Genomic DNA, 18,638 nt, shown 5'->3' on the forward strand with positions numbered 1-18,638 from the left:
TCTGTTTCTAGACCCCTTCTTCAGGGCATCTTTTTCTTCAGGAAAAGGTTTGTAAGAATATAACAGTCCCCTTCAACTCTGTCTTCTCCAGCCTGTTAAAAGGTAAAATGCTTCAAAACCTCATATACACTGCCTGCTTGTGTGTGTGTGTTTGTGTGTGTTTGTGTGTCTGTGTGTGTGTGTGCATGCACGCATTACTTTCTTTCACTACTATGACAGCACATGCTCCTCCAAAGCTATTCACAGCATTAGAAATACAACTCCTCCCTCCAGTGCCCCGTGTGTGTGTGTATGTGTGTGTGTGTGTGCGTGGCTTGGGCTTTCTGCTTCAATTCACTCCCTTCTGATTGTGGGGCTGACGGTCACGACTCTGCTCCACACCTCCAGGCTTCCTACGGAGGGGAGGAGTATCGGGGAAAAGCAGGCACACAACTGACCTACAGAGCCATCGATAACTTACTCCCTCACAGCAGAATTACATAGGAAAGGGGAGGGAGGAAGGAGGGGGAGGAGGAGGAAAAAAAAAAAGAAAATCCAGAGAATTCTAGTCTTGCAAATATAGTGAAACCGAGCAGTCGGAGTTCATTTGCTCTAGAAGAGCTAAGAAGGAAGAGGGCGTTAAATGAAAAACAGCAAGAACAGTCTGTAGCTTTTTTTCCTTACAGTGACAGTGTTTGAGAGGTAAAATGATTCCTCCGAGCAGCATGACTGAAGACAGCGTGGACAGTGGGGAGAAAGAGAATGAAGTGGAGAGCCCAGAGCAACCCCCCTCTCCAGCATCCACTACCAGCCAGGAATCAAAGGTACTCAGAGTATGAGATTTTTTTTTCCCCCATTCTTTCTTTGTTTTGAAAAGAGATGTGTTGCTTTGATTTTTTTATTTGGAGCCAGCCCTGCCCAGCGGTAGAGTGCTAAGAGCCACCTCTGACTGCGATGCCTGCTCTGACACTCCTACTTCTGAATTCCCCCTGTCACCTCAGGAGTCTGAACTGGGAAAATACCTGCCTTTTCAGATGTTTGGGTTTGGGGACTTCTGCTTGTGTTTCCTACTCCATATTTCAGATGTTTGGGTTTGGGGACTTCTGCTTGTGTTTCCTACTCCATATTACAGTAAGGTCCTGGAGTAATGATGGGGCTCAGGGAGGTGATCACTGCCGATGGATGTTGTTAGCTATTTTCACACCAAGCATCAGATCTCTTACAGGGTTTGGTTGGAAAAATTGATTTTTCTTAAAGGTTCAGAGAAGAGAATTCTGTATGGGGGCTTGGGGTGTTTCACCTGACTTACCTTCTCTGGCAGACTCATCAATGAACTTTCACTGTTTAATAAGGCAGCAGTTGAAACAGGATGTGACAGTTTTATCACAATGAACCTTATATGCACTACCCAGAAAAGGATTTTTTTTTCCACAGCCTTTCTTTGGTTTATGAATTTTTTTACTGTGGTTCAATTTACCTTACTGAAAACCAACTTTCAGTTCAAATGGCATAGCCTCTGAATTTTTAATTGAGTTTTATATTGTAAGTTTTTCTGACTGCCAGCATATTACTTGGAAGAGAGAGAGGTAAAGGATAAAGTAGTAACATTACATAATGAAAGTTCTTTGCAGCTTACTTGGATGATGTGCTTTTACTGATCCTCTATTACTGACTTACAATTGATACCATGGTAGCACCTCACAGATCTTTCTGTGAACTTCACAGTGATGCTGTGTGCTATGTACACATGTAAAAATAGGGAGGTCCTTGTCACTAGCAGCTTATAGGTGGGTAGAGCCTTAGAAGGTACTGTGAGAGCAAAACAGCTGCTTCACAGGGAAGGTTTGTGCTGGTCAGAATTTAAAAGCAGTGACTGACTGGGTCTAACATAGAAAGATTGGTACATTATTCTGTAATTATAGCTAGATTTCTGGAGAGTGAATCAAAATTATCTGTCTGTGTGGGTAGAGTTCTGACGTGGGCTTTGGATTTTTTTTGAATATATTTATTTAGATGCTATTCTTCAAGGAAAGAACTGAGGTATTCCCTATGTAACACAACCTCTTCAGTAGAAAAGAGCTCTTCCAGTAGCAATAGCATACAATATTCACTATACAATTCAGCACTACTGGGACAATGTCAGAGTCTTCCTGGTTAATGGGAAATGAAAATTAAATGGGTAATTGGTTTAACCACAGGCTCCAAAAGGATATGGTTGATGGGTACATAAATCCCACCCCCTGAGATCACTTCTCTGGAATTGCTGAATTGTTATTTGGACAGTGGGAAGTTCAGCCCCCAGTGAGGTCCCAAAAGTAACTGCAGCTTTCAGAGCACTGCCAGCACCAGCTCCCCAAGTGCGCTGGGCTGTGCACAGAGTCTGGTGGGCTGTGCGCTCTGTGTGTTACCAGCTATAGTCCTCTCTCAGTGCCTGAATGGTTAAGGAGCTCCATGTGCCACTTGATAACAATGATGCCAGAGGGACTTGCCCACTAGATCACAGAATTTTGTTCCCAAAACAAACTGACTGGCGTGGATCCAAAACTGAGAGAAAGTGAAGAGCTGCACTGAGGTTTCCTTCTTGCTTTTTGCACACCTATGTGTTTCCAAGGATGACAACAGGATTAAGGCACATCTGGCCAGTGAACAAATAGGCTACAAAATAGTTTATACTCAAACATAATTATTATTATTATTATTATTTTCAGTCTTGTAAGCATTTGAAGTGGTACACTGGAATAGACAAAAGCTATGACCGTGCAGTTGATGCCATTACTTGCATACAGATACTTTTAGTAAGCAAATAATCTGTGTATTCACATTTTAGAGCTGCAGATATGATCAGATAACATGCTGTATTGTCATTTTAGTAGATGGAGTCAAAAGAATCTTCTGATTACTGAGGTAATAAGGTTTCTTCTTTTGGTCCAACTAAAGAGCAGGATAGAAAAATTCTGTGATTTTATTTTTTATTTTTTAAGAGAATTTATATACTTCAAAAACTAGAGACTGATAGAGGCATAAGTCAGTGCTTTTATTCTGTGGTGTCCCCTGCTGAGGGAGCTATCCTGTCGTTCACAGAAAACTAAGCTTTTTTCAGGTACTCTCTGCTACCTAGGTTAACAAGTTCAGGCCTGCTGCATTTATTGCAGAACAGTTTGTGCAGTATTTAATTACCCCACAATGACTTGTTTCTGTAGCACAACACTATTATGCCTCCAAATATGGGAACAGAAACAACATGGATAATAACAACCTTCAAAATGCATTTTGAAAACACTTCAGCAGAAAAGCAATTTTGAAAAAATGATGTAGAACTAATAGCAGCAAGCTTGCTTCCAGTCCAATGTAATCACAGACAACTGTGGCAGATAGTCTCTTGTAGTACCAAACTCCCGAAAAGAGTTTCATCTAGCACCCTCTAGACTGTACTCAGAAGATGACAGGAAGGAGATACCCCAATTTCTGACTGGTGTGAGTTTGAGACACAGAACTTCTGGCTACTATCAAGTAGCTGAAATTTGGAAGGGTGACTCTCATATGTTAGTCACACACCTCTGTCATAGAAAAGCAGCTCACTCTTAAACACGTACTAAAGCCTCTCACCACCTTCTCCTATGGATTAAGAAATTGTTGCAGGTGAGCACACCTGCTGCTGACTGTGCTCTCCTGCATATCCTCCTCCTGATGAGCACTGTAACACCTGAACAACTGCTTAGAATGGGGAAATTCAAATATACTTTCCTGGGTCATAAGAGCAAACCCATTTGCATATTCTAAGTACATGTTTACCTTATAGTATAGACACTGCTACATAACATGACTGAGTCTTTTGGACTGTGTGCCCTCAGGTACTTTACATATAATACCTCCAGTGTACTCGCTCACTGTTCAAAAAGGTGTCTGAAGACTAGCAGACATGCTGTACTGAGCCATCCTGTAGCACTATATATGCTGTTACTGTGCTAAAAACCCTACAGCTTGAATAGCTAAGGATGTTTCAAAACTAATATTTAATTTATTAAATTAATTTATTGACTCTTAAAAACATTTACTTCACACTTAAGTGTGACTTGAGTGGATACTTAAAGCTTAGTAGGAGAATAAATTTAGGGGGTACTATTCAAATACATATAATTGCTAATTTTATTACATTCATATGTTTGTAGTTATGGCTCCCACCTGTTTGGGTCCTTTACAGCTTGTTTCCAATAAGGTAAATTATCAGTTTGCCAAAGACCTTTGTAGATTTATAGCTCAGCAAGGGAGGCAGTCATTAGCTTCTAATTCCTGATGGAAACTTTCTTCATTGTGGTACCAGTTAAAGACACACCGAACACTTGTTCAACCACTCACTTAGCAATATAAGCAGAAATCTAGTGGCACCAATCAGAGATCATATTTCTGATGTCCCTTATGTAAATCTATCTTGGAACTTGGTAAAGAAAACTAAAATTTGTGTCTAAATCTAAAATATGTGTCTAAAGAAGAGTCCTACACATGGGATTATTTCTTTATGTTTTAACAGAGTTGGCACATAACTGTTAACTTTACCCTTCTTTTATTTAATTGACATTACTATATGAAGAGGAAAAAGCCCATATGTTGGTTTCTTTAGGTGTGAGTCAAGTCTTTATTGCTCCACTGTGAATAGTGGCTGGGGTTATTCATAGCCAATAGAGTATATCTGAAAATTCCCTTACCATTTCTAAGTTTTAGGGGAGGCCTGAGCACCTACTATGTTTGAACTACGACCAGTAGGGTTTATTAGCACTGCTGATCTTCAAGATATTAATGCTCCATGTCAAGTATGTTAAACATTTTTCAGGTTTTCTCATATACCTCGAAAGGGCTATCAAGTCCTGCCCCTGCCATTGCAGGCAATCTGTCATGTTAAAAGTTACTTTTTTATGGATAGCAGTAGATTTCTGTGAAAACCAATTTTTTTGCATAGCTTTGCCCATGTCCATCTATTTTATTTTATAAAATCCCACCATAATTGTGAGGTACTGCAGTCATGCATCTTTGCAGTGATTCAGAATTTTTCTCTGAACCACAAACTCATGGGCTTGATAAATTGTTTACAGCAAGGTGGGTTAGGTAAGCTGAATAGCTAAAAAATCAGGGGAAAAAAGATAAATTGGATTTCCAAACAAATATGGCATCTAGACTAGGTGTTTCACAAAATAAATGAGTTAGTCTCTGACCCTTCCATACACTGACTATCTAGTGGTTGATGTTCAGGAAAATGCAGACCATTGTCTTCAAATTTAGGTATAACAACTCAAGATATGTAGCACGATTGTTCAAATATGAGATAATCTGGTAAGCAGCACATAAAATGGAAGTTGCTGAAGAGTAGAAAGCCAACAAAAGCATTAAGCATTAACGCTCAAGATGTAGACTTCATTTATGAATATTCCTGCATCAATCAAGAAGCTTGAACTTACATTTCTGTCCTGCTGGACCAATAGAGCAATACTGTTTCCATGAGGTTTCAAAACCTGATGTTAACATTAGATATTTAACTAATGCAAACACCTTGAAACTCTTTGGATTTTAACAGGATTGTGTGGGATTTAAATCACGTAGGATTTGTGCTGTGCTGTTAAGCAGAGATCTTCTCCACTTAAAGAGTTAATACTTTATGAGGCTCCATAGATGGTTACTAATCAATTAATATTTTAAAAGGGCAGGGACTACGGTGTAGAGTTAGTGTTTCACCCTCCACACCAGTGATAAATATCCAGTACGTAAACTACTGCTGTAGTCTTCAAAGGAATACCAAACAGCTTAAAAACATCCTGTGAAAGGGGAAGAGAAAACCAGTTCTCATTCTTAATCTTACTTCCATGCCCCTGTGTGAAATGGTGAGTACATGCCATGAAGGTAAGACTAAGGGAAAGAAATTAGACTAAGTATTTTTATGTGCTTTGATTAAGTGTTGTAACAAAGTATATACAGGAAGATTTTATTAAAGCAGGAAAGTAATACTCTACCCTATCAATAATTTCTTCTACAGACTTATTCTTGTGCTTACATTTATTTTGACTTTTCTCTTTTCTTACTCTTGTTCTGATTAAAACATTCTGGTATTGTTTTCACTTTGATATATATGTCAGATCAGTTCCTGGGCACATCAAGATATCTAAGGCTAAATAGAAATGTGACCAGTTCATTCTCTTCTATCCACACTTTCAACAGTGTCAAAATGAAGAAATCATCTGTTATCTTTCAGCAACTAAAGATGACTTGACTGAACTCTGGTGTGGTAAAAAAATGGATTTACTAAAAAGTACAAATTTTCACTGAAGAAAAACAAGTTGTTATAACAGCTGGAAGAGAGTCCAGTCATACCATCCCTGTCTCTTATGCTGTATTCTTTTTCATAAAGTAATTCTGTTGAATTCAGGTTTTACCACTACTTTTAAAAAACTCTTCCAACATCTATATGCTCTAATGGCTAAGAGATGCTCTCTACCCTTCACTTTCTTGTGATTTCAGTGGAAGTTTCGTTTTTGGCAGCTTGTTTAGTATTGTAATTTTGATAATGTTTCTTAAGCTTAGACATCTCTTTTCCATTTTTGGTGCCTGTTTCCATAATGTAAGAATAGACTTTTATGTTTATTACCAGCCTTTTATTTTCTGTGCTAAGTAATCCTGACTGACATAAGATAAACTCTCCATTCTTCACTTCATTCTACTAGCAGATCCATGAATCTGCTTTAGTATCGAATAATCTTTCTTGAAAAAGAGCGACTGAATTTTTTCATGGTATTTTATATGAGATCTCATACAGTATCACTACTGCTTTACTAACTTACCCAGAAACCTTGGTTCTGGTGTTTGTGTCTCCTTGTCAGCCCTTGGTGAAACAGAGGTCTCCATTTTATTATTCTGTAATTTCCTGTGGATCCAGGACACATTTGTCTGTCCTCACCTAGAGTGCTTTGAGTCAGGTCTCAGGCACACAAGCTTGCATTTCCACAGCTGAACTTCATCACATTTCCCTAACTCCATCCCTCAAGGTCCAGGCCTCTTCATACATGGCAGTGCCTCCCACAGAAAACTGTTAAAGAAGTTTTCTTGTCTGACCATCCAGAAGCCACTCTGGCTGTTACTCTCGCTCCACCTGAGCTGGGGCAGAGGCCCCTTTACAGCTGTACACACCACACTCACGCAGTCAGACTGGCTTTCCTTACCGGCTCGACCTCAGGTTTCCCATAGCAGAGTCTCAGGTGTCTTGATCCTTAAATCAGTTTAATCATGGTACAATAACAAAATAACATCTAGAGCTGGGTGCCTCCGAGGAGGGACCACAAAGAAAGGAAACTCTGGGATTTTATACCCTCACAGTCTAAGGGTGTAAAAGTGTGGAGTGCTCGGCTCCTGCTGCATCTCTGAGTGTCTGGTTGCCTGGCTAGACCAGAGGTCCTTGTGCCCTTTTTTGTGCAAAGCATCTGCAGTTCATAGCCTCTTGCCCGGTGTCCCACCACCCAGAGCTCAATATGTAGCTGCACACCCTGCACACCAAGCTGTCTGCACTAAATGTATGTCAAAAATGCCTTGTGACATGCACAGTCTTGGCATCAAATCCAGTAATAAAAGTAAAGAGAACAATATTGACCCTAATACTAGGTCAGTGTTGTTCTTTGATGAACTCCACCAACAACCAACCCTCAACCTTTCCTTTCAGTAGTAACTATTTCCTGTTGAACTTTCCATAAAATTTGTTTAGAACTTTCCTTCTTTTCTGTCTTGGCTAATAAATTCCCTTTCAGTAACATATTCAATAATTTTAACAAAATCCAAATAGATACAATCTACCTTTGACCCTAAAACATTTTCTGTGTCTAGCAAATTGTTCATCATTACAACTGCTCCAAGAGGATTTAACTTTTTTTAGTTTTGTTTTGGTTTTGTCAGATTCTCTTGAGGTCAGATCTACACATCTGTATTTGCTGGGATCATATTTCCTGCTTGATGACAGAGACCTCTATTTCACTTTGTGTCATTTCTGTCTTGATAAAGCTTGTTAAGAAAATTTGTTTCTAGACTTTCAAAGTAAAATTTTATAGTAGAGTTTACTGCTTTTTTTCCTCCCTTTTACCTCAACAGACACATTAATCTGATTTTTTAATGTAATACCCGAAATTTCTGCAACTGCTTTCCTTTTATTCCTATTATTTTTCCCCAGGTTCATGGTTCTGTACAGAAAGTAAGCTGAAGTATTTGCTGAATTTCTGAATCAGCCTTTTATCCCATCCTTACTGTACCACAGCCTTTTTCTTTCCCTAGCCTGAATCAATCCATTGACATTTCCTTAAATACTTTTTGGAAGGACTCATTCAGCTTTTCTTGCAATTAATGTCCTTAGACCTAATAATAGTGCTTGAAAGATCCAATTTTATTTGCATACCACTTTTTTTTCTTTTTTTTTCCTTCTCTTGTTCCCCTCCCCACCATTCAGTGTGGACTCTGCTTATTCCAAATTTCCTTTTTGAAGTAACTATTTTCATGCAGTTACCAGGAACACACATTCACAGAATCTTTCAATTTATCTTTGTTTCACAGTTTTAGTGTTAGTATTACCAGCTTTGAAGAAGTTATATGGCTCTTACACATCCAAGCGTGTTCAAGTCTCTGACTGTTTCTGATCAGTCATGTTTATCAATGAAGTTTGTCTCTAACTGATACCTTAAGTCTACAAAGGCCAAGGCTGCTCCATAACAAGTGGCCATCTGGGTTCATCAGCACTCAGTACTTGCTGAGAACCAGCACTTGTTATCAGGCTCAATGACCTGTTTACACAGCTCTGCTGCTTTCCAGACCACTGCTAAAACATTCATACCTTCATAAAGATAATAGTCCTTCTGTGTCACACTCCAAAGCATTATGTGGTCTAAAATATATCCCCAGGTATCTGAGGGTGCCAAAGGCTTGAAATTTCTTCAAGGGAACGGAACACATCAAAGGCTATGTTTTGAAATCCAAAATATGACTTGGAGGTTCTTTTTTCTCATGCACCTTATTTAATTTAAATGAAAGTAAATCATAAACACGTGATAGAAAACTATAATTCCTTTTATGACAAGCATTTCTCCTATCGCCTATCCAGTCCACTGCTGTATACTCCTGATGGGTAGAAGATTGCATATTTGATAAATTTGTGCTCATGTTTGCCAGGTAGAGGACTAGTCTGTCAGATGTGAGCGCAAGTTGAGTATTCTTAACACAGTACTCAGTCCTGCATGACTTCCAATTGCATAGGCAAGTAGTCATTCTATCTTAAATGAGCACTGTCTGTCTCAGGTAAGTGCAAACTTTGCATGTTCATTAACAAAGAGGACCAACTGTGAAAATGAGAAGTCTATGTGTGAATGACTGAACTAATTTGACTTTATTTTCCTTCCACATATGCCTCTACTTGAGGAAACGCCCTTGGTTCAGTAGATCAAATGATGCAATAAATGCTTCCTGCCAGGGAGTTTAACTTAGGGACCCTGCAAAACATATCTACAATAGATCTCTTAAAAGCAGACTTCTTGTATCTTTGACATCAGCAGTTAAAGATGACATATGGCTTGCATATCTTCTTATTTATTAAAGCAAAATTTAGTTTCATGTCTGTAGTCTCACATAAATGTGCTAGAGGCTCATGTAGTTTTCTCATTAATAGTTCAGCATTTCTTAGCTGACTTGTTTTTAAGTGATGAGAGTAGTTTGCTAAGCACTGTCAAATGGTAGTCTTACAGTTTTAGGGGCTGCAGTGGTGTTAAAAATACCACAGCATGAATAATTGCGACAGAGGTATTTCCCAGCCACAGGAGGCTGCAAGTTCAGTATGAAATTGCAGTCCTCTATATGAGTAACAGTGAAAACTTCAATGTTTTTCTTTTCTGTAGACATAATATGCTCCATTTCTGAGTGCCATTTAAAAGCTTGATTAAAATGCCACACATGCTATGCTTTATTAATAAAGATCATTTTAACAGTCTAGTGTTCTGAATAGAAAGGGAAAATACAGCTGACCTATAGCAACTGATGATTAGGCTTAACTAAGAAAGGAGCAAAATACTATAAACTGGTATTCACAAAGCTAATAAAATCTGCAGTTAGAATAATTTTTTTTTAGCTTATTCATCAGAGTAAGACAAAGAAATGTCTGCTTTGGAGGCACACCTCAGGTGAGAGAATGAATTCAGCCTGACAGGATGTTATAGCAAATACTGTTGAATATTATCTTAGAAACAGACTTGCATCAGACTTGCATCACCATCATCCCAGTATCTAAATCTAACTTCTTTTAACTTCTTTTTTTTTTTTTTTTACAAGAATTTCTCGTACATAGTGAAGGAAGACAGCAGCTTTTGTTGGCCAAGGGTCCGTTTTCTGGCATGATGCAAAAAAGTCACTTCCTAAAACATCACTAATAGAGGTGTACTGTTCACCTTTATTTACCGGTGTTTTCCCTGCCAGTTTAAATGCTGTGGTAGTGATTCTCAAAATCAAAATATCTTGGGGTTGAAATGAGAGGCTAAAAACCTTGTCCCAGCCTCAATTGCCTTTGTACATACTCAGTGATAAATGGTCTTGGACTAGGCATCTCTATCCTCACAAGTAAACAAAACATTCTAGGTAAAATTCAACATGGTAACCTTCTCAGACTGTCCCTGACTTCTGCACAGCTAAACTGAGAATCCAGTTGTTAAAATGTTTCAGGTTTATATGGGTCTTTAAAATGCACCTACTCTTAAATTATCAACGAGTATCAGTCAACCCAAAGATCCAGCATATACAATTTTTGTTGTACGTCTTAGTGTACTTACTTATATTATTTATAAGTGAGATTAGTTCATTTCTTATGTATGTTCACAAATCCTCTTTTAGTTTAAATCATGTAATTAAGGAGTTATTTAAAAATAAAACATAAGGTGACTTTTAATAACCTGCCAGACATTTCTGGTAATGAGCTTTCCAGTGAAATGTGTGCTTGTTGAATGCTTTTTTTCACTGATTTTTCAGTGTCAAAGCATCTGTTTTCGAGGAATTGATTGTGTAAACTTTTGTCAGGGAGATTTCCTTGGTTGCAGGTGAAATTTACAGTCAAAAGAGGGAAAAAATGCATCCTAGGTTACATCATACAGCCCCGCCTGTGATTAGAGAGCAACTGTAGGCAGATAAGTTAGTTGTTCAGATTCCTTGTGTTATAAAATGGAACACAGACTTAAGCCTGTTTTATCAAACATTTATTTAGAGGAAAAGCCTACTTTATGTGGTCTAAATTAGCTTCTCTGGGAGAAATATCTTTCCATTGACCATAGTAGGCAGCTACAGCTGAGCTAAAAGCTCAAATTTAAGTCAGGTGATCACTACTTTGATTCTGTCAAGGTGAGGTCTTGAATCTTGCCTACAAAGACTGGTCAGCATCTGTTCCCCTGGCTGGCTAGTCCATCTGATTTTCCCCTCTTCTGCCCTCAGCTCTCTCAAAGACATTCTGAGAAGCTGCAGTTGTTTTTTATACCAAGGTGGAACAAAATCATTCTAACTTTGAAAATTTTTGCTAAGTGGAATTGCTGTTTTCCAACCGGTCCTATAATGGAAAGTTATGCACCTATGACAAAAAGAGAGTGAAATGTGAGACTATCCAGGCTTCAAAATGTGAAGTGCTGCTATTAAACTGCAGCCACAAGATGAATCATGTACCAGTTTCATGAAGTATGGGCACATAGGAGTCTTTGGCAGGTTCACAGCAGTTAGACCTGTCTCCTGTAGTTAGTCATAATGACAAATGGACTTCATCCTCCTCACCGTTAAAGATCCAGGCAAACAGTTAACTTTTTTGCTAGCTTACCCACTCGCTCTCTGCCTTTCAATGTTGCTCTCTTTCTTTCCTCTCTGTTCCTCTTCTCGCACAAATGCTTTAATCCATGACCAGGCTCTCTGATACAATGAGTCTTTGCAGGAAAGATTTTCATGTTTCCAAGCTTAGCCAAGTTTAAAGATTCCTGTTAAGAAAATGGATGGTGATTCTTCTGTTAGGGGGAGGGACCTTTTATAAACACTGTGCGGATGCTGCTGCTCATGCCATAAGTACACTTGAAAAAAAGCAAACCCCACAGTTTGCACTTTCCCTTTCACCTATACCCAAGCCATACCTGCTTTATTAACAAATAAATTACTTAAGTTTCACTTAATTTCCTCACACTGTCTGGTTTTACATAGTCTGTTCCTTGCGTGTGAATGCCTATTTATCTCTTGATATAACCTTATAGTGTCTTTATATGTATATGCAGAAAACTATACATAAATTTAAAACCTAGGCAGTGAAGTAATAGAAAACATTCTTTATGGAAAGGTAACAAAGCAGACTTCCTAGTCTCCCCATCTTGTCCTCTCCTTTCTGGGTAGATAGCTGAAGGCCAATGCAACTCAGAAGATTCCTTTTCAACTGCACTGCCTATGGAGGGGTTTTTAGCTCCTGCCTCCCCCAGCAGCTTAAGCTCCCACAGACTTCCCCAGGCTGCAATTCTGTGTTTCAACAGCACTGGCTTTTTTAGCAGTTCCTGCCTGGCATCCAAGAAAAATGCTCTGAACATCTTCCTTAGAGATTATCAAAGCTAAAATGAATGCCAACAGCTGTAATAGATCTACTTGAATCCTGCTAGAATGTAGACAAATTAAAAGCTTTTTACAAAGGTAAAAAACAAAACAAAACAAAACAAAACAACCAAAAACCAACAGTCAAACCTTATACTACAAATCTTAACAAAGTGGTTTTCCTCTGAGGAGAATGCAGCTATAAGTAGATGCTGGCCATTAGAACTAACTGCTCAGTCTGGTAAAAAAAAATCAGTTCTTTTTTAAATAAGATGAGAAAGCTAGCCTACTTTTTTTCTGGCACTATAGGAAATACACTGTAATAAATACAATATTCCCACAGTAGCAATTGAGGTAATGTCATTTGGTCTTTAGTACCAGCTGCCCTCTCCTTTCCTTAAGTTAACATCCCTCCAGTACAGTCACACTCATTGTGACTGCTTCATATAAAAAAACCCCAACTGATGGGAGAAAATTGATACATATCTCAGAAGTTAACACTGTGTTTGCTCTTTAGTACAGCAGTACACAGCAGCTCTGTGTCTGCTATAACATTTCACATGCCTTCTAGGCCAGCACTACTTGGCTGATATCAAGACTTGCACCTACTCTGACAGTGGAACAGACTAGACAAAGTGAAGCTCTTCATGGAAATCCCCCCTCTTACACAGGATTCATATTCATATTCTTTACAACTCTCTCTGTTCTAACTTGACTTTCCTTTCCTCTTCCTTCTATTTCTCTGCTTTCCTGTCTGCCTGAATCTCTCATGCAGCCCCATGCAATATGCTGTTCCTGTTGAAATCACTGATATTATTTTTGTCAGACAAGGCTTCACAGTTTCACTGGTTCAAGATCCCTGACTTTCCTACCAAATCAGTAACTCCTATTAAATCTTTTGGTAACTTATGTCAATGCCAACAGCTCTTTTCTCTCTCAACACCAAAATTATGAAGCTTCATTTATTAGGTGAGCATAACATCATGACAGTATTATAGGCTTTTTTTCAAAATCATTATTACTATTATTAGATGTTCACGTACAGGATTTCATTAGCAACAGTTTAACTTCTCAGAGAGAATTCTCAGAGAGAATTCTGAGGAACTTAAATTCTTAACATTCAGAAAAAAATTGTAGTTCTTCTATTTGTGGTATTATGTATAAACTATCTTTTTACACAGAACCAACTTTCTCAGTATCAAACCATATTTTTGCAGTTCAAACAGTCATTATAATCCTGAAATTTTATAGTGGTAATTTGAGAAGGAAAATTGTGCAGCTGGTGAGCGTAAAAATAAAATGTTTTTATTTTGCAGGGTTGATCTTGGAACAATAGCTGGCTAAAGATATGTTTAGAGGCTTGGAGGTTTAGGAAAAATATAAAAGAAATGGACTACCAGAGGCAAAAGGGGTCAAAGAAATATGATAAATCTCATGCGTAACAATTCTTGTTAATTAATATCTCCAAATATATGTACTTACATTTTCAAGTTCTAGAAGCAATGTTTAGTCTTTCAAACACCTCCATAAAGTGCCAAGTAACTGTGTGCCATATGTATGACAATATCATCATCAAGTGAAACAGATTTTCCGTGTGGAGAGTTGGCCTATCCTTTATGAAGGACATTGAATGAGTTTTTGCTGGGCATGACTAACTTGTAATAATAAGAAGACAAAAGACAGACTGAGATAGAAACTTTCTGTACTACTAACAAATTCCTTGGAAATTGTATTACAAGGATGATTTTCCCAAAAATTTTTGGAAATACTTTTTGAAACTTAGAAAGCTACTAGGGTAGATGTGTTGAAAAGGATAAATGTATGTCATAACTTATACTTTGAGAAGAGATTTAACGGAAAATGTACCAGATCTGGACTGGATCTGGAAATAAACTGGATGCGCAACAAATAACTGGATGCACAACAGATAACTGGATGCACAACAAATAACAAAGAAGACGTTATCAAGGTAGGAAAAAATTTTAATTGGCACAGCATTTGTTTTGTACCTGGCAGATGCTATAGGACTTTAGAACTGGAAATACGACATGAAGGATACTCTGTGGATACCCAGGTGAAGCCTTGAGAAGCCCAGAGGATTTAACTGGCCTTGCTCTACCTGTGCTGTCAGCTCTTCCCCCAGATCAAGGGCTTCATGCCAGAGTGGTGCCAGGGCAGCGATGTGCATCAGGACCATATGGGTCCTGTTAGACTTGAGGTGTCAGAACAGAGGACTGTACATGCCCTGGCCTCCAGAGTAGCTGGCAAGAAGCAGCGTTCACATGGTGGGACAGTGTTAGCCTTCAGGAAGGATAAAAGGAAGATGGAAGGCAGCAAATTTGCTCCCAGATTGCAAAAATATGCACAAGAAGAGGAAGGGAACCATGAAAAAGAAAAACTGGAAGGGAACCAACAAATGCTTCTTATTTTCTGTAAGGCATAAGCTTGTATGCCATCTCCCACTAAGAATTATTTGAAATGGAAACATGGAAACAAGCTGTAAAATTCGGATCTAAATCTCTGTTTGTGGACAGGCAGCAAAAAAGAGAGTGCAGAAACCTGTGGAATCAAGTAAGACAAAATACTGGGGTGGGAGGGAGGGGCTCTTCTTTTAAGCCAATCGGCCATACAACACCCAAATTCTGGCATTATGTTCTCATTTTCTCTTTGATTGAAAAGTAAAGTAATATCATCTCAAAGCACAGTAGCTAAGCAAGAATTGGACAGAATTAATTCACACAAAGTATGAGTTGAAACAAGTGTCTAGGAAAGACAAAAGAAGCAGAAGCATATGTGTCCCCTGGATCTATCTATATTTGGTTGTAGAGGAGCAGAGATTGACAAAGATGGCTTAAAAACAAGAGGAGGGAATTGAAAAGTTGAATAAAGTTAGCCACATAACAGAATATCAAATGTGGCCAGGTGCTTTTTCATACTGTATTCAGAAATCCTTTGTTTTTAATGCACAGTGTAAAATATTTTAAAAAATTAATTTGAAAACAGACAAACAAAAAAACCCATCAACCCAGCCAAACTTTGAGCTTCACTCTGAAAACATGCTCTCTGAAGTCAGCAGGAGTTAGCAGTAAGCAAAGACCTTAGGATTTGGCCCAATGACAACAACTTTGTTTTAGAGCTGAGCACTTCCATGTTTTCATTGTAAAGCAATTTTAACAGTGTAAGTTTTGAACACAGAAGTAAGAGTGGAAACACTGTCAGAATATTAACTGTAACAACTCCCAAGAGATCTCAGTCTTCCTTTTTGTTTTAAGATGATACAATTGTGATAATACAGTATGTGGGTGGGTTGTGAGGTTCATGTTAATTTGCCCTTAGTATCAGACTCCTTGCCAGATGTATTTTCATATTTGCTTCAAAGACTTAATACCATTTAAAGTATTAAAAAACAGCTAAGAAAAAAAAAAAGGAAAAAAGGAAAAAAATAAGGATAGAAAAACAAATGGGTAAAATAAATTAGTAGAAACTATTGCTATAGGTAGCCCAGCATTTTTAAGCAGAACACTGTTGTGTTTGGTTTTTTTTTTAAAGGTCAAATGTTTCATATTAAGCCATAAGATCAACAGGGGAGATGCACACTTCATAGATGGACAGACATGAGATACAGTCAAGGATAATTAATCTTACAATCACATTCTCTCTAGATTATTCATGAGAAGTAAAAGAAGCAAAACTCAGGTCCTATTATCATTCTCAAAGACTCTTGTAAGTATGCACCAATGTAGCTTCTTTCACCTCATTAGGACTTCCTGGACTTATATCACTAGTAGAGTATTTCAACTATTTACTATTTAGAAAGAAGAATGTAGAAAAGGAATCAGCTTTGCTTACAAAATTTATCATGGGTGCTTTGGCAATAAACAATACCAATCCCTTAAGTATTAAAAATATCCTTTCATCTTATTAATGCTATAAGACATAGTACTTCTCTCATCAGCAGGCAAATACACATATTGTTTATGAAATTGCATACTGCCTCTAGGTATGTTATAATCTTATTTTTGCCCATTAAAATGCCAAGGCAGTGGATTTTCAAATCAAATCCAGTAAAAAACCCCACTCTTGTCTGTCCTCACAAATCACTTACTTTCGTATTCCTCAATTTTAAGAAGAAAATCATTAGCCTTCATGTTCACAAGAAGTAAGCACTCCTATCTGAGCTTGTTCCTTGTCTGCTGTGAATCAGCAGGGCTAGCTGAAGCCCAGCAATGCCGCCAGGCCAGCTTACACCCTGGTAACATCCAGTCCTTCAACAAAGCAAGTAAACAACTGAAGTATATTCTGAGAGTTACTAATACAAATTGAATGTTCCTTGACCCAGAAAATGCACTGTACTCAGTAGAGGAGATACCACTCATCAAGACTTTTTTTCTCTTCCTTATTTGAAAGGCTTTTGGTCTGCATCCATTTTGCTAACATCCCACATACCTGACATGCTCTCTAGCAAATCTACACAACGTCATCTGAGCTTTATGTGTTGAAGTCCTTCTTTTACAGCAATGTGAGAGTCAAATAATCATAGAATCATAGAATAGATTGGGTTGGAAAAGACCTCCAAGATCATCAAGTCCAACCCCTGATCCAACTCCAATTACTATAGCATGGCACTAAGGGCCACATCCAATCTCTGCTTAAAAACCTCCAGGGATGGTGAATCCACCACCTCTCTGGGTAGGCCGTTCCAATGCCTGATTACCCTCTCTCTAAAGAATTTCTTCCTAACATCTAACCTAAACCTCCCCTGGCAGAGCTTGAGCCCATGTCCCCTTGTCCTATTGTTGGTTGCCTGGGAGAAGAGACCAACCCCTACCTGGCTATAACCTCCCTTCAGGTAGTTGAAGAGAGTGATGAGGTCAACTCTAAGCCTTCTCTTCTCCAGGCTAAACAACCCCAGCTCCCTCAGCCTCTCCTCGTAGGACTTGTGCTCAAGTCCCTTTACCAGCCTCGTTGCTCTTCTCTGGACCCGCTCCAGCACCTCAATGTCCTTCCTGAACTGAGGGGCCCAGAGCTGAACACAATACTCAAGGTGTGGCCTCACCAACGCAGAGTACAGGGGAAGGATCACTGCCCTGCTCCTGCTGGCCACACTGTTCTTGATGCAGGCCAGGATGCCATTGGCCTTCTTGGCCACCTGGGCCCACTGCTGGCTCATGTTCAGCCTCCTGTCGATCAGCACCCCCAGGTCCCTTTCTTCCTGGCTGCTCTCCAGCCACTCTGTGCCCAGCCTGTAGCGCTGCAGGGGGTTGTTGTGGCCAAAGTGCAAATTTGCTTTAAGAAACTGCAGTGAAGAAGTGGTTCCTTACAGAAGGTGGATGTTTATCTCATAGCAGAGTGAAATCTGCTGACAGAGCATTTTTAGTCTGCATACTAAACAAAATAGCTATGTTTTATAAGAATTTCAGGATTCAAACTGGCTTGATGGTTCATTCCAACTCTGCTAATACCCTGTATTACTTTTTATGGATCTAATGATATTGTAAAGAAATGTAATGATAGTGTAAAGAAAGTGATAGAGAAGAGCACACAATATTTTTTGTTTCTTGCTAGCACAGCAACCATATAGCAGACAACTGTTGTCTGAAAACGAGGGCTTGGTTGTATATTAGGTCAGTAAAGTTCAGTTGATGTGTTCATTTCTCCTGGAAGATAGTTAACAGTAGAAATGTATAAAAATAATCTCCCCATTGGCTCCACTCTGCACAGGAGCCTCTGCTGCTGGCAGGGTTGTTAGCAGTGACTGAGAAGGCAACAAGACCAGGCATGTTGGGAAATAAGCTGATGTGGGCAGATTCCACAAGGGTTGCCCTGAATGCTAAAGCTCATGGCCCAAGCAAACAAAATAATATAATATAAAGTAATGCAATATACACTTTGACCCCCTAGTAACCACCATTCACTGAGATCACTAAGGATTGAGCTTCAGGAAGGGGAATGAAGCATTTGTGTGTAGGATGTGGTGGAAGTGATGCTTTCTCCGAGTTTTGAATGGTGAGAAGGTGAGATGAAGAAATTGTGTTGAGAAATGGTGAAGGAATAAGGGA

At 38.8% G+C, this 18,638-nt stretch overlaps 1 protein-coding gene across 1 annotated transcript in view; it reads left to right on the plus strand.

Annotated features, from left to right (window-relative positions):
• The first annotated feature begins 353 nt into the window (after nucleotides 1–353).
• STAC (SH3 and cysteine rich domain) overlaps nucleotides 354–18,638 on the plus strand; it is a 72,178-nt gene continuing 53,893 nt past the window's right edge. Inside the window, exon 1 of the mRNA XM_027891776.1 lies at nucleotides 354–803. Coding sequence (XP_027747577.1) covers nucleotides 687–803 — 117 coding nt within the window. The 5' untranslated portion in view covers nucleotides 354–686. The remainder of the gene's footprint in view (nucleotides 804–18,638) is intronic.

This window comes from Empidonax traillii, unplaced genomic scaffold (assembly GCF_003031625.1).
Source record: "Empidonax traillii isolate 1590-97213 ecotype Southwest subspecies unplaced genomic scaffold, ASM303162v1 scaffold14:size4059594, whole genome shotgun sequence".
Taxonomy (NCBI): Eukaryota; Metazoa; Chordata; class Aves; order Passeriformes; family Tyrannidae; genus Empidonax; species Empidonax traillii.